The sequence below is a fragment of the Musca domestica genome, unplaced genomic scaffold, assembly GCF_030504385.1.
Source record: "Musca domestica strain aabys unplaced genomic scaffold, Musca_domestica.polishedcontigs.V.1.1 17, whole genome shotgun sequence".
Taxonomy (NCBI): Eukaryota; Metazoa; Arthropoda; class Insecta; order Diptera; family Muscidae; genus Musca; species Musca domestica.
This window is the reverse complement of record NW_026712230.1, coordinates 2,343,341-2,367,244: the sequence shown is the minus strand read 5'-3', so window position 1 is coordinate 2,367,244 and position 23,904 is coordinate 2,343,341. Positions and strand designations below refer to the sequence as shown.

Below are 23,904 nucleotides of genomic sequence, written 5' to 3'. Positions count from 1 at the left end.
ATTTCGAAATTTCTACTGAATGCCGATATCTTTAAATTACAGAAAAGCGAAGCGCTTGCATGAGGTGATCGACACTTTGGTATTTTTTACTGTCAACCTTGCTTTCCAAAATACTCCAGACACAATAGTCCAACGGATTGGTGGAATGTCCAAGGTCTGCGGCCAAAATGTTTGCGTGCCCAAGGCTTTAATACACACTTCAGAATATTTTCGCTATAATATTTGGCATTTATTCTGATGCCACAGTCGATTAATACCAGCGGAGAGCGACCATCGGCTATTATGGCGGCCCACACCATCAACATGGCCGGCTCTTGAGTACTGGTGGCCAACCGAAGGTGCACATTTTTAGCTGACCTCTTTGGCAAGTAAAAACGATCATTTTGTTTGTTTACAAACTGCTGGACAGCGAATGTTTTCTTATCGGAGAAAACCAAATTCGGGAATTCACCACTTTCGGCCAATCGAGTTTTTTTGCGGTTTTTTCATCTCACCCTGTAGATTCTTATACGTTTACATTCGCATACATTTAAAAAAATTTTTTTTTTAGATAAAACATTTTTATAGAGGAATAGTAAAATGTTTCCAGTTAAACCGGATTGGTTATTCATTAAAATACTGATAGATCTCTCTTAAATACAAACTGTTGCAGATAATTGTTATATATGGAGCCCTGGTGGCAATAGTTGGAATTTTTATACCAGACAACATGATATCGTAACTCCCCCATATAACGTAACTCCCCGATAATTTTAGGTCCATGTTTTCGTACAACCCACATATAATAGTAATTTGCTTTATTCGGTTAATTATTGATTTTAGCCAACATTGTGCCCCTGTAGTATGCTGATAGATTTAGACACATCCTTCAATGGAATAGATTAAAATTTATCCTCTTAACGGATAATAATATGTATTTTTTATTAAATACAGGGTGAGATAAAAAAACTGCAATAAAGTCAAACGCCATAATTTTTACATTTTTATACCCTCCACCATGGTACGGAAGGTATATTAAGTTTGTCATTCCATTTGTAACACTTCGAAATATACATTTTATATACAAAGTATATACATTCTTGATCAGCATAAAATTCTATGTCGATTTAGCGATGTCCGTCCGTCTGTCCGTTTATCCGTCTGTGGAAATCACTCTGGCTTCCGGACGAATTGAAGTAGATTGATAAAATTTTACTCAAATGTATGTTATGTCTGCAGGCCATTTGGTATTGAAAATGGGCCATGTAAGTCCACGTTTTGGTATAGCCCCCAATATAACGGTACCTCCCGATATTCGGTATTTTGATGAAGTTAGCGAATTTATTCACCAGAATTGTTTCAAATTTGGAATTGAAAGTTGGTGATGATTTTAGGTACATTATAAACAGATTTTTTTTCAATTTTCGCATTTGAATATTGTAATAGTTTATGACAAAAGTTGCCTATGCAGGTCCACGTCGTCGTATAGATCCAAATGTACGGCTACATTTGGTATTTTTAAGACTTTCACAGGATTTTTAACGGATTTTATTTTTTTGAAAATTGCCAAATTTGTACCAAATGGTGGAGAGTATTCAAAGTTCGGCCCGGCCGAACGTACAGCCTTTTTACTTGTTTTTTTTTTTAATTTTATTGTATGATAGCAAAAAAACGTCGGAAATAGCATTAAATTTTAGAATAAGTTTAGATTTGATCGAATTGGTCACCTTTGGCACGAATTATGGCCTAGAAACGGCCAATGAAACCGTCACACGCTGCCCACATATTGCTCTGCGGTATTTTGGCCCATTCCCGGCGAACCGCTTGCTTGAGGTGATCGACACTTTGGTATTTTTTAGTGCCAAACTTGCTTTCCAAAATACTCCAGACACAATAGTCCAATGAATTGGTATCCGGAGATATTGGTGGCGCTGGAAATGAAGCCAGAAACCTCATTTTGTAACAATTCTTGAGTGGCGCGTGCTGATTCCTGTTGGAATGTCCAAGGTCTGCGGCCAAAATGTTTGTGTGTGCAAGGCTTTAATACACCCTCCAGAATATTTTTGCGATAATATTCGACATTTATTCTGATGATGCCATGGCGATTAATACGAGCGGAGAGCGACCATTGGCTGTTATGGCGGCCTACACCATCATCATGGCCGGCGCTTGAGTTCTGGTGGTCAACCGAAGGTGCGCATTTTCAGATGACTTCTTTGGCAAGTAAACACGATTATTTTGTTTGTTTACAAACTGCTGGACAACGAATGTTGTCTGGTTTCGATCAAGTCGGTTCTTTACTTTTCGAAAAATTTCTGCTGATGTTGCTGTTTTCTTCCGTCCACTTCCTTGGCGTCGGGCTACGCTACAAGTATCACGGTGACAAGCCATGGTACGAGACATAAAAGATTTATTCACATTTAAATGCTGACGATAGCCACTTGCGGCCAAATATAAAGAAATCACACTATCACGCTTGAATACCATCACGATTACCTTTTTTTTGAAAAATTCTCACCAAAATGCTTTTGTACGCTTGTAAACAATATAATTAGCTATCACTGGAATAATTTTAACAGCTGTCGGACGAGTGACTTAGAAATGACAGCTGTCTGGAATGAAGGCAGTTAGATTTGGATATATCGCCTATATACGTATTTCGTGCGATTTTGTGTATTTGATGCACCAAATATGCTATGCATATCAAAGTGTGAAATGTGTGACAGAATTTGGCCCAAAATTAAATTTTGTCAGTTTATGTTGATGCAGGTTGGATTCGGATATTGTTCTATAAAGAAACCTAGACCCACAACGATATGTATTTCTACCTAGAATCCCTCCAGTAGCTACAAAATTTTTGTTTTACTTGAAAATATTGCAGTTTCCTATATGATTGGCATTTGTTATGAAATAACCAAATCCCAAGGACAAAACTCTTTGTGCAGGCGGACTAAATTTCACATGTTCCTGCTTTTGTCATGGTCAGCTGTACGTGAAGTGTTCATGTGAGTCCAACCGTCCCTGTGTCCAAGTTTTTTATAAGCAAAATACAATGCAGCCTGTATGTTGCTCGATTGTGGTGAAATGCTGCTCAGATAATTTGTTTGGCCCAAGGACAGAAACAGAGAAACAGAGAAAATACGACCTTATTCTGCCTAGAAGTGGAAATCTTTTTTTAAGTACCTCTTATTCGTAATATGCACTCCACATAAATGATATTTGGTACCAGATATACTTTTATAACTCTATCCGATTTCACTTTATGTGTAATATTTGCCCAAATGAGATGCATTTTTTATAGACTACCAAATTTTTCATAGAATCAAGTTTGTTTAATTCAAAACCCGAAAATCGCTTAAGTTTTGGCTATAGCTCCATACTTAGGTGTCACTCAAATATGTAAACACTTTATTACAAGGATTTTCGGTACAATATACAAGAGATATAAGACCCTAAAATACCTGTATTTGTCATAGGTAACTCTATTAAATATTCATAGTGGTGTTGAGTATCAAAATTGCGGCATCGCCAGACTTTGGTCTTTTCTTAATGATTTATTGTTGCAAAAACCAAAAATACAAGCAAAATAAAATACTTAAATATAAAAACGTGTGAAACATATATATGGGAGCTATAGCTATATTTAAAACGATTTGGCATACACTTGGCAGACTTTAATATGGTCGAAACATGATAGTACGATCCAATATTCAAAGTTACAATTACAGCACGGTTTGTGCATCATATTAATCCAATTAGAGAAAAATATATATTGACCAAATTTGTACCGATTTGAGGGACCTAAAGGGCAAATCGGATAAGAAGTATTACGCATTTGGTGAATAATAATAGTAAAATCAGGTTAACAATTATGTGGTAACTCAATCCTAATCTGAACCGGTTGGAACGAATTTGTGTTAAACAACAGTTTTTCTTCAAAAGAGAGACCTGTACTCTGTTTTCAAAAATACATGGACAAATGGACGGGCGAATAGATGGGCTGACATACATCTCGTTTTCTTTTGCATGTTGCAAACAAATGAACAAAGACATAATACTCTGCATCAGAGTATGACGTAGGATATAAACATTGTCAAAATGTAATTTTGATATATTCAAAATTCTTTTCTTAAGTGACCAATTGTTCAGGACGTGACGAAATTCTGTAAAATATGTTTGAGGTGTTGAGACCGTATTATACATAGAAACATTTTTGATCTTGAAAGCAAATATGCCATTAAAATATTATACGAATGAACAATGAATTGAATATTCACTTCAATACTATAAGTCAAATTGAAAAAATCGCATGCGATAGAAAATATGAAAAAATGTCACAAAATACTACAAAATCTATATTAGCATCATTATTGGCATTTTTTGTGCGATTTTTTTAGATTTTATTCCTTTATGCCAGGAGGGCATTCTGAATTGACCAAATTTGTCAAAGTCGGTCCAGCCATCTTTGAGATATAAGCATTCTAGCTTCCTTTGTATGTACACATTGTATATATTTCGCTATATATATCCGATATATTTATTATCGGCATCTACGTAACGGTCAGAATTGTGATTTCGTCGGGATTATAAATATTCGCGGTTATGGTCTATTTCACCCACTAAATATTACCCGATGATCATCAAAATTGGAAGGCTTCTGCCCAGCCCTAATCTCTAGCCCCATGCTTCCCCGTCGATTGGTTTATAATTGCGACCTGCAGGGCAACTGCAAAATCAGAAAACTTTTCAGTTGTTGGTCCATTTCAACCCCTAAATATTATGCAATCATCATCCAATAGGCTTCTATTCTGGCTCTAGCCCCACCTACATTCTAAATTTCGTGAAGATCGGGCCATAATTGTGACCTGCAGAGTGATTACAAATTACCATGGACAGACTTACAGACAGACGGACATACATAGCTAGATCGACTCAGCTTGGCGAGATAGGAAGATCCATATGCACTTTCCTATGAGGGAAACCAATATTTCGAGGTGTTACATAATTTTTGGGCCAATCAAACTTATAATACCCCCAACACATAGTGTTGTAGGGTATAATTATATAGGCTTTGTATATCACTAACCAATTTAGAATTTTTATTATTACATCAATCTTTGCAGTGCAGGCATAGAGTATTCGATTAAGTAAAAGCCAGTTTTATCTAAATTGTTCAACATTCAATACAATCCTTTGACATTACTCGAGATTAGACTGTATAACATATTTTCCACAAAGTCATTTTAGTTGTAAACATGATCATCTCTTAAATATTTTATTAGAATCTTTGTATTTATATAGTTTAAAAACAATACATATATTGTATATTTATGTATAATCGAATTAATTAAAAAAATATGTTAAGTTGTATGTTAAAAATATCCTACATTATAACAAATACAAAAATGTGTTTTGTCTATCTTAAAGAATTTGTAATCAGTATTTTAAAGGTACACGTGACTTCAATTTTTTAGCTTGGAGGTAGTGGTGAGTTCTCTTCGTCAATTTTTTCCCACTTTTAACAGCAAATCTGTTCTCGACCAACAATTAGTAATTGAAACGCCGCCTTTGGTTGGTGTAGTGAATGGCCAACATAATGGACATGAGTAGAACAACAGCCTGCAAGCAAATGGAAAAGTGCAATAGGTTAAAAAAATTGAAACGAAAAGTATATTTAATTTTACTCACATTCAGACCCAGTAATACCCATTCCGAAATTTGGGAAGTCAACGCCTCATTGGAGAAGGCTTCTTCGATTTTCGACAAACAACCATTGATGTGGATGTTCAAAGGGTTGATGCAGTTACTGTCCTTGCAACAACTTGATGGTGTGATACGACCGGCAAGCAAATAGTCGTCGGGTCCATTTTTGCCACAGCATTCATACTGCAACGAAAATGAGAGGTAAGTCAATTAATCAAATCAAATGACGTCACCTCAAATACATACCACAAGTTGTTTTTGGTCCATGGCACCGGGATGGATCAATTCCTGTTCCCACAGCTGATTAACCTCTTGAATGGCATAGTTCTTGAAGACATCTCTTGTATTCAAACAGATGAACACAACTGTCAGGACCAGAATGATAAGCAGCATTACGGCATACTAAATAATGATAAAAAAATGAAATAGAAAATATATATTTTTCGATATTATTTTGAAATATTCATTTACCGTCCACAAACTGCGAGCCGATTCCCGAATCGATCCAAAGCATCCAAAGAGAGATGTCAACAAAATTACACATCCCAGTGCAATAATGCCGATGCCATAATTTTGTGGCATCGCATCCCAACCGAATCCTGCCAACAACAGCAATAATACGCCAAAGATCTGAAATTACAATAAGGGATTAATTTAATAAATGTTTCTCAATAACTCGATTTCTCAACAATTGCTTGAAAACAAGTATAAATGTAGACTGAATATTACTGACCGACACCATAATTAAAGGGGTTGACTTATAGACCAGTTAGAATATTCATTAAACTTTGCTGGGGGTATCTCAGCCATATGGTTACATATTTTAATACGGCAAAACTGTGTGTAATCCAAATAATGGTTTTAGATTCAAGGTCTCTTCGGACGTAATTTGTTTCAGCACAATTTTAATCGATTTAGCCATGTCCGTCCACTCTTTTTAATATCTCCTCCGAAAGGAACAGACAGATTTAGATTGAGTTCGGATATTGACGATAACGGTCCACTTCTTCTAGTACCCCAACAAGGTTCGAAATTTTGTAAAGAAAATTATTTACCTTATCAAAAGTTAAAAAGTATCTGTCGGTTCTGCCTTTTGCATATCATCAGCATGTAGACGTCCATTTAAATATATTTTGACCTGACCCCATCCTTCCTTTCGGAGGAGATATAAAAAAGAGTGGACCAATAAATCTCTTATTCACATCAAATCGCACATTAAGAGAAAAAATTGGTTATACTAGAGAAATTCGTACCTATTGTGGGTTTTGTGGTGACAGAAATTTTGGGATGTCTAAAGTTTGGAAATAATAATCATTTATTTTGCATTTTATGAACCTCATAGTAATTCAAAAATTTGACCCTGACTAAATCGTTCCAACACCAGAATTCTGCTGTTTATGAAATGGATGGACCTGCCTCTCAGGTGATTCTGTCATGGTGTACAGGGTGAGATAAAAACAAGTTAAAAAGCAGTAAGTTCGGGCGGGCCGAACTTTGAATACCCTCCACCATTTGGAACAAAGTTGGAAGATTTCAAAAAACTATATCCCAAAAATTCTGTAAAAATTTTAAAAATACCGAATATAGCCGCTATATTGGGGTCTATACGACGTGAACCATTACCATTCAAATTCGAAACTTGAAATAAACGGTGAATAAAGTAGCTAAAATCATCAAAATAACGTATATATGGAGGTACCGTTATATCGGAGCTGTGCGAAGACCTGGATCAGCATAGACAATTTTCTGTCACAGGCTGAAGCATCAATTACGAACTTCAAATACGACATCTCAAACAATTGCGGTGGGTGTTGTACCAAAAATCGTCAAAATACCGAATATAGGGAGGTACTGATATATGGGGCCTATACCAAGACCTGGACATGCATAGACAATTTTCTGTAACAGCCTGTAGTTCCCATTACGAACTCCAAATACGTAATTTGAAACAATTCTGGTGAAAAATGACGATAAAATCATCAAAATATTGAATATTGGGAGGTACCGTTATATGGGGGCTATACGAAGATGTGGACCTGCACAGACAATTTTCTGTCTTAGGCTGTAGTATCCATTTCGAACTTCAATGTCGCTAAAATCATCAAAATACTGAATATTGGGATGTACTGTTATATGGGGGATATATGAAAACGTGGACCTATATAGCCCTTTTAATAAATGGAAAAATAAACATGTGTGCAAAATTTTAGCCATCTATCTCAATTCGTTCGAAAGATAGCGTGAACACAACAGACAGACAGATGGACATCGCTAAATCGACTTAGAATTTTATGCTGATCAAGAATATTTATACTTTGTTCGGTCTGACATGAGTATTTCGAGCGGTTACAAACGGAATGACAAAGTTAAACTGCAACAAAGTCAAACGCCATTGAGTTCTGATGGCCAACCGAAGCTGAACATTTTCAGCTGACCTCTTTGGCAAGTAAACACGATAATTTTGTTTGTTTACAAACTGTAAGTTCTTGCACTTCATTTGGGGATTTTCATTTTTCAATATTTGGGGAATATATTGCGATGTTCAGCTCACGAGCCATTTTTCGGCCACTGCGACGCGAGTTTCGATCAAGTCGCTTCTCTATGCTGTTGTTTTCTTCCGTCCACTTTCTTGACGTCGGGCTACGCTACCAGTATCACGGTAACGAGCGATAGTACGAGACACATAAATGCTAGAGTGCTCTGACGATAGCCATTTGTGGTTTTCCAGCCAAATATAAAGAAATCACTCTTGAATTCCATCACGAATATTTTTTTTCTGGAAAATTCTCACCAAAATGATTTTGTACGCTGGTAAACAACATAATGAGCTGTCACTTGAATAATTTTAACAGCCGTCGGACGAGTGACTTAGAAATTACAGCAGTCTGATTGGTTGAAGTTTTTTCATCTCACCGTGTATATACGTTCAGCTTTTTTGACGTATGTATGATGCGTCGAAAAATTTTGTCATATACGTTACGGCTTCTGACAGGTCATCTATGATCCAAACCAAAATATGGACGGACCTATATGGACAGTTCTATGTAAGGCTCTTTTCAAGATCACGAATTTGGGTTTAAATTAAGATTTAAATAACCAAATCGTTGCACTTATATTGGGGCTATACCAAAAAGTGGACGTAATACCGAATGTCCCGCAGTCCTCCTAAAACACATCTGAGTAAAATTTTTTCAACCTACTTCAAGCTAGAGTGATTTTCACTGACGGACGGACATCGCTAAATCGACATAGCAGTTTATGCATATCAAGAAGATATACCATTTGTGGAGTCTAAAATGTCAATTTCGAGGTGTTACAAATGGAAGGACAAACCTAATATACCCTCCATACCCAGGCCAATATCCTCCAAAATAAGCACATCCAAATATTTAAATCTGTATTAGAGCATAAGGGATCATGGACTACATTGGGTACACATTGTAAGACTAAGGTCCATAGCTAGCATGGACAATATGAGCCCTTCTTCCCCCCAAAAGATAAAAATGTTGATTAATAAAAAAAAAATCATTTTTTAAGGCAATAATTGTTAACCACATTGACACCCTAACATAAAAGATAACCGTAAGGTTAAAAAGCAGTTAAGCTCACCCGAACTATTAGTAAGTATCCTCCCATCATATGGGGAGAAATTGAAAAATATCAAAAACTTACGAAAAATACAGCTTAAATAACGTGGACTGGCATAAGGATTTTTTTCAAAGGCTGAAGTACCCATGACAAATGTAATGCAGCAAAAACCACCAAAATACCGAATATCGGGAGTTACCGTTATATGGGGGCTATACGTAAACGTGAACCGACATGGCTGACTTAACCTCCACACACATGGGCAAAACTTTAGCCTGCTATCTTAATTCGTTCGAAAGATGGGGTAATAACAACAGACAATACAATTGCCTCGAAGTGCAAAAATGGTGAAAACTTAAAACCAATAAAAATTCACCTTCAGAGTCGAAACCATCAAGACCACTCACTTACTTAAAATTGCAACAACAATTAGAAAAAATCATAGCAGGAGTAATTATCATAATATATGTAATATCTTTTGTGGGAAATATTCAAAACCAATAACTATTGCAACACTGTTATCACTCTGCCCTCCTATCTCTCTAACAATGACCTACTTAAACACATATGTTCATTTATTATGACAATAAAACTGGAAAATTGGTTAGGACAGGGAAAATCACATCCCAACATGCGAAAAATCATGACTGACGATATGTTCTTGCTTTTGTAACCTTTTTCACATTTATGGTTTAATATTTCATTATAGAAAATAAGGATGTTGTTATTTAATTTTGTGTTGCTCTACAGTTTCCTAAAACTGTGCTTCATTTGTGATAAACAATTTAATTTGTCCAGTCAAATGCTAAGCATTTTTTGTGTAAGTTGAAAAAAAAAAATACAAATTAAATTAACAACAACATTAGTCATTTGTTCAGTAACAACAATGTTTGTCTTTTTTAGTCCACAATGATACAATTTCGAACCGATTCATAAAATTATCTCATGAGATGTGCATTTGGTCATTTGCAATTAAATCATTACTGAAAAAATGACATTGAAAACTAGTGGCATATTTTCATTGTTGTCAGCGGTCATAAACATGGGAACATCAAAGAAAGAGAACTGCTGCAAATATTTAGCATAAAACACAGACACCTCCTACAATCACTCAATTCCAAATGGTTGTCATTAAAGAGAAAAAACTTAACTGTTTGTTAGTCTGCGCTAACTGTTATTTTCTATTTACAATTTCTGGTAATTATATTGAAAATTATAAAGAATCTTATATTAGTTGTTTAGAATTTCTTTAAGTTAAGAGCTTTTGAGCAAGAATCCAGAAAATAAAAAAAATTGTTGTATGGGATCTATAACCAAATGTGGGCAATTTTTAACACCAAATATCTGGCATTTACTGTCTCATTGAGATCAACAAATCAATAGATTGGCCCTATTGAAATTGGCGATAATCGGTCATCCGATTTCAGCAGTATTGTGCGCCAAATGCGTAATATCAGTACGAATCAAATGAATTTCAGCACAGATGGCCAAGTTAAGTCCAGAAGTCTCATTCCAGAAGATATTTAGTGGGTTCTATCTTATATATATTTCCATCTGATTTAAACTTTATTGTGCACTATATGTGTATTATTCAGCCGAATGGAATGAATTTTTGCATACCCGAACAAATTTATCACGGAAGAAAGTACTTAAAATTTATCGTGCACATGGCTCCCGCGGCTATGCTTGTAGACACGCGATCTTTTACTGAAACTTTTAATGTCCGTATTGCATAAATGCTGCCGCATTTGTTCATGAAGCGTCCAATTTGCTCTTATAAGGCTTGAGTCGTCGTCGGCATATTCGCTTGACACTTCGAATGGCGCCAAATTTAAAAATTACGTTCTAATTGGAACACACTTTAATTAAACAAATTATTTTTTTTTCATAAGTGTTTTTCTATATTTTAAGGTGTTTTTTTCTTTTTGTTGTAAAAAAAACTGGATTGAAGCATTTCAAACATTCTTGAATATAAATTTTGAATAAAATCTGAATAACTTTGTTATGTCATAACTTATCATTCATTAAAAACGAAACGAATTGACACGCGTCAGTCAGTTTTGGCGATTCATTTTCCACAAACTATAGAATGAACTTCAGTGGGGCAACTATGTTTGCATGCAAAATGTAAGGATGAGCAAGGATTTACTGAGCTTTCAATGCCACTTTACTGTTGAAATATGCTATGCTTCGGTCGCATATGTCAAAAAAGAAAACGTAAAATCGAATGAAGATATATATGAGAGCTATATCTAAATCTAGACCGATTATTACAAATATCAATAAGTTCGTCCTTTGGCTAAGCTGTGTAATAATCTTAATAGGCCAATTATTGCGACCTGTATTTTACTTAAAATAAAAATACATGGTGAGATGAAAAAAAAAACTGCAACCAACTTCAGACTGCTGTCACTTCTAAGCCACTCGCCTGACAGCTGTTGAAATTATTCCAGTGACAGCTTATTATATTGGTTACAAGCGTACAAAAGTATTTTGGTGAGAATTTTCCAGGAAAAAAGGTAACCGTGAGGGAATTCAAACGTGATAGTGTGATTTCTTTATATTTGGCTGGAAAACCATAAGTGGCTAGTTAGAGCACTCCAGCATTTAAATGTGAATAAATCTTTTGTGTCTCGTACCATTGCTCGTTATCGTGATACTGGTAGCGTAGCCCGACGTCTAGGAAGTGGACGGAAGAAGCAACTTCAGCAGAAATGGTGCGAAAAGTAAAGAAGCGATTTAATCGAAACTCCCGTCGCAGTGGCCGAAAAATGGCTCCTGAGCTGAACATATCGCAATATTCCATTCGGCAAATATTAAAAAATGAGCTCGGGGTAAGGCCATTGAAATTTCAAATGGTGCAAGAACTTATACCGCAGTAGAAAGAAAATAGACTCAAAAGAGCTAAAGAGTTGCTTCGCTTGGCCGAAAGTGCTGAAATGCCGAATTTAGCTTCTCCGATGAGAAAACATTCGTTATCCAGCAGTTTGTAAACAAACCAACTGATCGTGTTTACATGCCAAAGAGGTCAGCTGAAAATGTGCAACTTCGGTTGGCCACCAGAACTCAAGTGCCGGCCATGGTGATGGTGTGGGCCGCCATAACGGCCGATGGTAGCTCTCCGCTCGTATTAATCGACCGTGGCATCAGAATAAACGGTGAAAATTATCGCGAAAATATTCTTGAGGGAGTATTAAAGCCTTGGGCACCCAAACATTTTGGCCGCAGACCTTGGATACCAAAATCTCCGGATACCAATCCGTTGGACTATTGTGTCTGGAGTATTTTGGAAAGCAAGGTTGGCACTAAAAAATTCCAAAGTGTCGATCACCTCAAGCAAACGCTTCGCCGCGAATGGACCAAAGTACCACAGAGCAACATTCGGGCAGTGTGTAAAGGTTTCATTGACCGTTTGAAGGCCATCATGCCAAAGGTGAACAATTCGAACAAACCTAAACTTTTTTCTTTCATTCAATAAAATTAAAAAAATGTAAAAATTATGGCATTTGGTTTTGTTACAGTTTTTTTTATCTCACCCTGTATATGAGAGCTATTTCTAAATCTGGACCGATCATCACAAATTTCAAGAAGTTCGTCATTTGGCAAAACTGTGTAATAATCTTAATCGGCCAATTATTGCGAGCTGTATTTTGTTACAAAAATACATATCAGGTAGACCAAGTGTAATTGTATTGAGATCACCTTTTCGACTTCATTCATGAGTATATATAAATATGTCATTGTAGAGCAAAATATAAACTTAATTTTACAGAGATTCCGATATACTACCGAATATTCCAAATACAGCTATGTGATTTACATAATTTGTTAGCATTGTGATTTTTTCATGAGAATATTAGAGCAAATCTTATTACTACACTATAACGTTTCTTAATGATACAGCAGCGATGATTTTGCTCCCCCTCTTCGCCACGTTATACAGCGTACGGCCGTGCTAAATATTGAGCTCAGTATTCAGTATTATCCAAACGAATGCATAGATATTTCAAGATCGCACGACATTAACGTTTGATTGAAATATTAATTGGATTTTGATAAAGCAACAGCAAACAATCGTCACCGCTATTACAGCTACTATTTGGCTTTGCTGGCAGACGCATTAAATGCCTTTCCATCCAACGCTCAATGTGATTGGCATGCTTGCGAAAAACAAATGAAAATAAACAAATGCTAAAAAAGGGGGCCGATCTCATTATGGAGTGAAATTAATCAAATGCCATTTATGTATTTTGAATCGCTTAATAATCACAAAAAAAACTTAAACGAGGTTCGATGCCAAAGTGGTGTAGTAAACAAATGTCTACGAGTTTGTTTCTTCTCCACAGATATTCACTAGACTCTAGCTACATAAATATTAAGTTCAGCACCCACGTCTGCATTGTTTCTATTTCATTATGGTTATGGCCAGTTTTCCATTATTTTCAACAACAACGAAAACTATGCCATAAAATATGAACTCAATGGCGAACACACAAGCAAACACAGCAGGCACAGTTACGAGGAAAACACTTTAATTTCATTTTTCGAAAATTATGTTTTCCTACGCACCCATAAACTAAAAATATGCCCAGAAACACGAAGTGAATCCAAAGAGCACCCAAAAACAAAACGAAAAAAAAAGAAAATGCGGCAATTAAGACATATTTTGATTTGAAAATTGAGCATTTCAAGTGCCTTACAAGAAGAGTACTCATTAAGAGTGGTGGTTTGGTTCGTTTCGTTTTGGTGGGAAAACATGGCTATATGTATGTTGGGTTTGAGGTTTGTCGGCACATGTGTATGTGTCATTGGCGTCATCGTATTTTGTTGAATAGAATTCCAAACAGTTTTTGGGCAACATTTTGTATACGAAATAACATGTTTAAGGAAATACAATATTCGATTAGAAACTATTTCAAAATTGCTGTTATAAAAAGACTAGCAAAAGTTTGCCAGACATAAAACGTTGAATTTTAATAATGAATTAATCATAGCGTCTTATTGAGTTATAAAATACAGGCCCTGGGATACAAGGCATAATCTCATCTATAATATAAAATTTTAACTTTAACTTTTAATTTGAAGTCTCGTCGCCACAAAATTAAATTTAGAAATCTAAATAAATAATTATAATTAAACTATTAAACTGGTGATTCACATTTTTTTACACAACTTTTAATTGTAAATTTTGAGATCCCAGAAGAAAGCTACGAAAAGCCATGGGTCAAAGTTGTCCAATACAAATTATAGCAGCTTGGAATTTGATTAGTAAAGTTTTTATTCTTATTCACATCCCCTAAAATGTATCGGTGATCTCCATATACTGGATGTTCGCACTAATTTCGGTAAGACACTAGGTTCAATTTTTATATTTTTATTGTTTTTATTTTATATACACTGGTGGCCAAAACTAAAGCAACTGAAATTACAAGGAGAATGAATGCTCTGTAACTTTTTCAAAAATTAAGAAAATTAGAAAGTTTTTCTTGTTTTAAATTAGGTACTTTATTCACTTTTTAAAAACCTAAAACATAAAACCAAAATTCATTTTTATATAAAAAATAATGTTTGGTAAAGTCAATTATCCCGATTTTGGCTTGGACAAAACAAAATCAACTCTGTTGTACATTCATATAACCGCTGCAATTTCAGTTGTTTTTACTGTGATATTTATCGCTTTTTGCTTCCTTCGACAATTTCGCTTGTCATAAATTCTCTTTGAGAAGTTTTTTACAACAGTATGTGTTTTTCTTTTCGTTTTTTTTTTAAGTACTGCCCAAAAAAATTTTAAAAATGGCTAGAAGCAAATATAGTACCTGAATAAAACCGCAAATTATCAGTGACTATCAAAACAACATATCACAGAAAATGTTTTCCGAGAAATATTTCATAAATATTTATGTAATTTCATAATTATTTCTGTATACTAAGTCAGTTTTTTGAAACTGGATCAGTAGCAACAGTCCATAACGGATGAAGGCCGTGAAGAACTTCAGCCCGTACTGATCCACAAATTGTTTGAGAAATAAAAAACAACTATTTAAGAGTTCAACTGGATTGGTGAGAGAGCAATCATTATATATATATATATATATATATATATATATATATATATATATATATATATATATATATATATATATATATATATATATATATATATATATATATATTTTAAACCCCGCAAAGAATATATATTCTTGATCAGCATACAATTCTATGTCGATTTAGCGATGTCTGTCCTTCTGTCCGTCTGTGGAAATCACTCTATGTCTGCAGGACTTTTGGTATTGAAAAAGACCACGTAGGACCATGTTTTGGTATAGCCCCCATATAACGGTACCTTCCGATATTCGGTATTTTGATGATTTTTGCGACATTATTCACCAGAATTGTTTCAAATTTGGTATTTGAAGTTCGTAATGGATACTACAGCCTAAGACAGAAAATTGTATATGCGTATCCATATTTTGGTATAGCCCCCATATAATAGTACTTCCTTATATTGATGATTTAAGCTACATTATTCACCGATTTTTTTCAAGTTTCGCATTTGAATATTGTAATTGCTTACGACAAAAGTTGCCTGTGCAAGTCCACGCCGTCGTTTAGACCCTAATATGAGGGCTACATTGGTATTTTTAAGATTTTAACAGAACTTTTAACGGAATTAATTTTTTTAAAAATTGCCAAATTCATTCCAAATGGTGGAGGGTATTCAAAGTTCAGCCCGGCCGAACCTACAGCTTTTGTACTTGTTTTATTTATAACACATCGAAATATACTTAGAAGAACCCGTAAAATATGTAAATTCTAAATGAGCAACAACTTCAATGTCCGGCTAATGAAATTCAAACGGAGATCGTTATTTTGATTAAGAAATTAACTCCTAAGTTATTTTGCAATCGAAATGGTATAAATCCTACCCAAATTAGGTATAGCCCTTATATAATGATTCTTCCTGATTTCTACACACAATATAGCTTCTGAGTACTTTACCCCCTGGAAGTGTATTGTCTACATAGGTCTACGATATTGTACATCCCCCATATAACGGTACCTCCCTATAATTGGTATTTTGATGATTTTAACTACATTTTCAATGGAATAGTCTAACACTACATACTAGAAGTTCTTTCTAAGCACATGAGCATCTGAAAAATGTGTATATACGTCCACGATATCGTATAGCCCACATACGCCCACGAAAATTTTGTAGTCCGGTCCGCGCACAAAACAATATTTAGGTATTTCGTCGCTGAATCTAAAATTTGACATTTGAAATGATCAAAGTAGGTCCAGGTTAGTATTTTAGGGTTTAAGAAACAGGGTCGAGACCTAGTATTTCAAAAATTGCACAATAAAATAAGAGGTCTAGTTTTAGAAAGAGCAATATGAATAAATGAAAGTTTGTAGCTAATTTTTTGACAAAAAAAATCCTAATGCCAAATGTAACAAATGCTTAAAAAAGGAGCCAGAAAAAAACCGACCCACTTTTTGATAGTTAGCTTAAAAAATAGTATTAATAATAATAATAATAATAATAATAATAATTATAATAATAATAATAATAATAATAATAATAATAATAATAATAATAATAATATAATAATAATAATAATAATAATAATAATAATAATAATAATAATAATAATAATAATAATAATAATAATAATAATAATAATAATAATAATAATAATAATAATAATAATAATAATAATAATAATAATAATAATAATATAATAATAATAATAATAATAATAATAATAATAATAATAATAATAATAATAATAATAATAATAATAATAATAATAATAATAATAATAATAATAATAATAATAATAATAATAATAATAATAATAATAATAATAATAATAATAATAATAATAATAATATAATAATAATAATAATAATAATAATAATAATAATAATAATAATAATAATAATAATAATAATAAATAATAATAATAATAATAATAATAATAATAATATAATAATATTAATAATAATAATAATAATAATAATAATAATAATAATAATAATAATAATAATAATAATAATATAATAATAATAATAATAATAATAATAATAATAATAATAATAATAATAATAATAATAACATTTAAAAAAGAAGAATTTAAGAAATTATTCGAATTAGTGGAAATATTGTTTAAATGTTCTAAAGGGACGCCTTGTATCGTAAAAATCTCAATATTAGCAGCATTACTAAGTATTTTAAAAAATCCATGTCCCCATTTAGCCCACTCCTTTCTAGACCTACTTGCGGAAATAAAATTTGCATGTGTGTTATAATTTTGTAATCGTTACTTATATGTGCTAAACGTTCTTTCGTGCTAAAACTATTTCCTCTAATTGAATAATAACATGTAATAATTTCTATGAAATAATTCATTTCTCACTTTTGCTACAACTTACACGAGACTAGCGCAACCACTCCTTTTTTGCGTTTATATATTATTATTGTTTTTATTATTATTTTTTTTTTTTTTTTTTTGGTCTTCATCATCCCTAGTAGAGTTTGTACTTTTCTTTCTGCGGCTAGGATTATTGTTCACATTCATATTCAATTACATTAGAGCAAAAAAAAAAAAAAAAAACGCATAGCATCGCTGATTTATTGACAGTTGGCAAACAGTCTAATTTAATGAAACACCCTGACCTGGGTAATAAAGTGACAGATATTGTCTATGTCATCAATTAGAATTCCACAAGAGGGCAGACAGGCACAGTGTTTGGAATTCGAATAAAAATTATTTTAATAAATTTTAATCGAATTAATTTTTAATAGATATGTTAGATATTTTTATGCAATCTTTTATTAAAATTACATTATATGCACACAATCACAATTAATTTTTAATTAAATTGTTTTATCAAAATCATAACTTGCCATGTAATAGCATCCAATTTAAACTAATTATTAGGTAAGACCTATTATAGGTTGAAGTAGTTGTAATTAACATAGTATTGTTTGAGAGATTTATTTTTACACGTTTTAAATTAATTATACTTTTACGAGTTCTTATTACTTTGACTCTAGAGAGCCATAAAATTGAATAATATCATTCAAATGCTATTGCAGTATGTCTGACTACTTTTATGAAAATAAGTAGACAGAAAAGCCTGAATTTCTTTAAAAAAAAAAAGAAAAATAAATAAATAAATAAATAAATAAATAAATAATAATAATAATAATAATAATAATAATAATAATAATAATAATAATAATAATAATAATAATAATAATAATAATAATAATAATAATAATAATAATAATAACAATAATAATAATAATAATAATAACAATAATAATAATAATAAATAAATAAATGAATATAAATTAAACATTACGTTTCAGGATGCTCTTCAAAAAAGCTTGTCTGAAGCGTTATTAAATTTTTGCTCTTTATAATATTTTTGGACAGACAATCACTTAGGCTTGGGTGGTAAGGAGACTACAAAGTCTGACTTCTCCTAACAAATATCATTGCTAAAGAGTGCATTTTATAACTTTGTTAAGACTTAAATATAAAAACTAACCTAATTAGACAGACGTAGCACAGTTTATATGTCATTTATATCAATTTCTGATGAAGTATATATGGGAGCTATAACTATATCTAAACCGATTTGTACAAAGTTTGGCAAAGGTATTTCTAAGCTCTAGAGACAGCTTTGAGAACATATGTATGGCTATATCTGAAAATTTTATTAACCTTCTCCTACCCTGAATTGGATAGTATGTACCAAAATCTATTTAATTTTTAAATAAAGGTGAAATCGATGAGAGCTATAACCGAATATAAACCAGTTTACGCCAATTTCATTTCAGTTTTTATCCATGGGCCAAACAATAAATCCTGTTTACTAATATACATGGACAGACGAACTTGCATAAATCAACTTACAAGAGGAACTAAAACACACAGATGTAATACCCCGTACCACGGTATGGCATAGGTGTGTGGTATCTTGGATTCTGGTTTGACCAAATCAAAAAAAAAATACGAGAATGTTGGAGTAGATGTAATTAATTTGACGAAGCCCATAAATTGGATTTCCATTCAAAATGTTGCCATTTTGTGGAAAAGGAGTGCAAAATTGTGATACAAGTATTACAGTGAATGACGTTTAAACTATGTCGGCTATTCACTTCTTTCTCACTTTTTTTTCGAAAATCTTGAACATTTGTGGGAAAGGTACTAGAAGAAGTGAACCGCTGTAATTCAATTTAACCCCAAATCTCTTATTGATATTTGCGGAGTTGTCGATTATGCACCTGATCTAAGTGTGATATAAATATTATTATTTGAAAAGTTTCAAAAAAATTGGATACTACTAACTAATATTTGTACCCTTAGGCTACCTTTATGACAACATTGAATGTATACCATTTGATACCGCCAAAATGAGTCTTTTCGAATAACGGGCCCTTGTTCTCTTTAGACGAAATCCATTTCAGGACATTTGGAGTCGATCTAATCTTATGCACACTTTAAATTCTGAGTGGACAGTAAATTCCTCCAAACTTGGCATATTGTAATTTAATTTTCAAACTTAAATCGAGTTCACAAAGTTGATCAACTCCTTCTCCTCCTCCTTCATCCATTAAGGTTTAAATCTTATAAAATATGAAAGAAATTCGCCTATATTAATATTTCACCAGCTTTAGATCTGACATGAAGATAGGATGGAACGGATCACTCTTTCTCGTACCTCCTCCAAAACGGTTCAATTAATACAAAAAAAAAAAATGAAAAATTATAACAAAGTCAAAATCTCCCTTTTTAATTCGAATTTTGGGTAAACTGTCAAAGAAAGATTTTTTCGCTATAGAATTTCATTGTGAGTCTCTAAACATAATATGTACCAAGAAAAAATAATTAATTTGTTTTATAAAAAAAATATTTTCGACAAATGAAGAACTTCGCTGCTAATTTTCTAACTTCACTGTCTAATAACGTTTCTGAAAATTGTGAAAATTCCAAGATAATTTGGAAGCACTAGGTTTGTAGATCAAAACCATGAAAAAATGTCAGATTCTTAACCAAAAATATTTTTAGTCCTTGACAATATATATATATATATATATATATATATATATATATATATATATATATATATATATATATATATATATATATATATATATATTGTTATTTCTGTCCTCCGCAGCCGTAATATGCACTCTGTAACAACAATATTTGGAGAAATGCATCAAATACAGCTCAGAAATATCTTTGCCAAGTTTTATCGAGATCGGTTCAGATTTGAATATACCTACCATATATAACTTCGTCCTATTTACCTTTTATTGTGCACCAAACGTCTAATATTTGCCCAAATGGGCACTTACGACCGAATTGAGTCTAGAAGCAAGTATGTCAAATTTGGTGAGGATCGGTCCAGATATAGCTATAGCTCCCATATATACTGTTCATCCGATTTTTTATATTTGTTACCCACAGCCGTAATATGCACTCCGTAACAACGATATTCAGGGAAATATATCAAATACAGATCAGAAATATCTTTGCCAAATTTTATCGAGATCGGTTCAGATTTGAATATAGCTCCCATATATGTATTTTGCCGATTTCAAATTAATTGTGCACCAAATGGGCAATACAAGTCCGAATTTAAAAGATACAAATGCTTCTGCATATTTAGTCCTTTAAATTATAATCATAGCGTGTATGATTGATTTCTCCCATAAAAACTTTTAATTGTTATGTGGAGCTCTACTAAATTTGCAAAGTGGTGTAGGGTATCATAAAGTCGGCCCGCCCGACTTTAGGACTTTCTTTACTGGTTTCCAATCGATTTGGCTGAAATTTTTGTATTTCGCAGAATAGAGAAGAGTAAATGAATAGGTGAAATCAGCGTATCATATAGAACTACTTTCAATAAATGACTCCCTGATGAACTCCAAATTTCTTGGATCGATTTGGTGACTACTTAAATCTTGATGTGTGTAATTTCTAATTATTATTTTTTTTAGATTTGTTGATTGTAAATAATATAAGACTTGGCCAGTTAGATCGAAGTTTATATTACTAGATTTGTCAACTTGGATTTTTACTTTGAAATTTCATATGTAGCTATAATAGATGGAAATGGTAGAGATGGGAATTTTTGTGTTTTTGTTCACAAAAATTGTGGTCCATTTCACCCTCTAACCATCCAAATTGGTAGGCTGCTGCCCAGCCCTAAACTTTATTCCCATGAACAACATTCCGTTCCAACCATTTAAACAGACGAACCAGCGGTTACACATATCTAGATCGACTCAGCTAGGCGAGATAAGAAGATCCATATGTAACATCCTATGTCCAGGACCAATATTTCGAGGTGTTACAAACTGTTTGGCCCAAACTAATAATACGTCCAACACATAGTGTTGTGGGGTATAAAATGTCAACACTAACCGAAATCTTGTTTTCATTCAACGTCTAATTTTGTAATTTTAAACACTGTTGGTTATGTTCTAACACATGTTCGAGTTAGGAACGGGGTGTGGAAGTCGGAGGTCATAGGCAGGCAATCAATCTCCACATTTGTTGCTGCTAGCAGATGAACACAGATACAATCGTGCGATTATTATAACGTAATAGAACAAACTCGGTGACTTAACACGCACAACACGCTCTTCAAATATGTATGCTAAAGCGACTTGAGCTAGCCTGAGATGATATCATTCTCCAAGGTGATACACAAGACATGTTTAAACCAGTAGCCAAATACGCTGGGTAGTGTTGTTGGGAACATTTGATATCAAACTGTGGGCAGAGACGACGTCAACACCAACTACATCATCACCGTCATCATGACGGCGGTCATCATTATCATCATCGTCATCACCGGTAACATCATTTGTCATTATTGTCATTGTCGTTAGCATAGAAACCCTAGAAGGGAAATGGAAATTCCATGCCAAAGGTATTTGTAAAAAACCACAAAAACTGACGAGAGAAAGTTCAAACTGGTTTGCAAATTCCAAATCAAAGTTGAGGATTGTAAAGTAGATCGTTTCAAGGTAGGTACTACTAGGTCTATTCCCCCAACCACAGATGGAAAGCAATAACAACGACAATCGAAAATAGAAACTTACGGCCCATAGCGTGTTGAATATTAGCAGGACACATTTGATGGTTCTGGTTGCACAACCCATGATTCTTTGGTTCGGAGTTTCGTGTGTTTGGTTTGAGGGTATTGAAAATTTAAATTTTTGAGTAATTATTCGACGGAATAATTAAACAAATTAGCTATGTTCTCCGGTATTCGAACCGCACAACACGAACTTTTATGTCGAAACTTCTTTTGTAATGCCGCGATGTTTCAAACACTCAATGAAATCACGAACGAAAGGCGCGAAAGAACGCAACGCTGTGTGACGGCAAAAACGAGAAAATAGACAACTGTCAAGGGCCACGGCCGCGAATGAACTAAACAACAAAACACAAACGTTGTTAATATTTGCATTTGCTCTGCGAAAACACACAGCCGGAGATGGAAGAGCAAAGCGAAAAAAAAAAAAAAACAGAAACAAAATAAACAGAATGTAAACAGAAAACAATAGTACACAAACAACAACAACAGCACACTGGCAATTGAAAGCTTTGAACGCTCAGTAGAACCGACATACCTACCTACAAACATACATAAGTGTTCACTCGGTTAGATGGATGGATGGGTAGGGGATATGTGACCGGGCGATGTTCTCAGCCACATTAACATACTCGCAAAGATGACAGACGACGAACGGACGAACGCTTCCAGTTCAAACGGTCGGTGCCCAATTCTGTTTAACTCTCTCGCCCAAAACTGAAATCTGTAAACACCGCAAGTGAGTGAGCGAACGAGCGAGCGAGTTCACAGCAACAGCTGCCAGTTCTGATGCCACTGGTGGTTGGTGTTGTTGTTGGTGGGTTGTTAACGAATTAGAAATCCATGGCAGAGCGCAAAGCTACAATCTGTAGAATACTTGAACGCCAGCCAACAAATGGATCTCGTCGATGTTGTTCTTGTTGGGGGGAGTTATTAGAGCGTTTACAAAACAAACACAGCAAACATACCAACACATTGTCTCCCCCAATTTGAATTTGAATTGAAAATCAATTTCGGAACTTGTTGCTGGCTCCGAATATATAAAGAATAGAAAATGTGTTCCGATCGTTAAACCAACCACAAAAATGATAATCTCTGAAAAGAAAACAACATTTGCGGAAACGAAACAACATGGAAAAACAATAAAAACAAATTGTTTCTCGTTTAGTTCTTTTAGTTGTAATATTTGATGTCAGCATGTCGATTTTGGAACTAGTTTGGCTACAACATCTACTGGATCTATGGATAAACAGATTTGTGGCCTCAATCTCGACAAATATATTTACATTTTTATCTTTGTCTAGGTCTTAAATTTAAAACATTTTTTTATGATTTCAATATCATCTTCTCCATGAGCCGTCCGGTCCAGTTTGCGATTTTACCGAACATCGACCGAATTCACGTTGATTCTCTTCGCCAAGATAGACGTCATCATTTGTTTGTTCAAATAAATGCCTCGTTGGTACAACGTGTTACCAAATGTGGCAAAAATCTTACCCCCTCTTG

At 33.6% G+C, this 23,904-nt stretch overlaps 1 protein-coding gene across 1 annotated transcript; it reads right to left on the bottom strand.

Annotated features, from left to right (window-relative positions):
- Positions 1-5,460: 5,460 nt before the first annotated feature.
- LOC131801577 (protein late bloomer-like) lies at positions 5,461-22,729 on the bottom strand. The gene is made up of 5 exons (XM_059120377.1): positions 22,403-22,729; positions 6,154-6,312; positions 5,929-6,084; positions 5,668-5,865; positions 5,461-5,598 (listed from the first exon to the last, which is right to left on the bottom strand). Exons 1-5 carry the CDS (start codon positions 22,460-22,462, stop codon positions 5,527-5,529), a joined length of 645 nt encoding a protein of 214 aa, XP_058976360.1. The 5' UTR covers positions 22,463-22,729; the 3' UTR covers positions 5,461-5,526.
- Between the last annotated feature and the right edge of the window lie 1,175 nt (positions 22,730-23,904).

Coding starts and splice junctions, on each gene's coding strand:
- LOC131801577 (XM_059120377.1), bottom strand. CDS start 22,462: ATGGGTTGTGCAACCAGAACCATCAAATGTGTCCTGCTAATATTCAAC. Junction 6,313..22,402: donor TATTCAACACGCTATGGGCC/GTAAGTTTCTAT, acceptor TTGTAATTTCAG/ATCTTTGGCGTATTATTGCT. Junction 5,866..5,928: donor TGGACCAAAAACAACTTGTG/GTATGTATTTGA, acceptor TTTTCGTTGCAG/TATGAATGCTGTGGCAAAAA.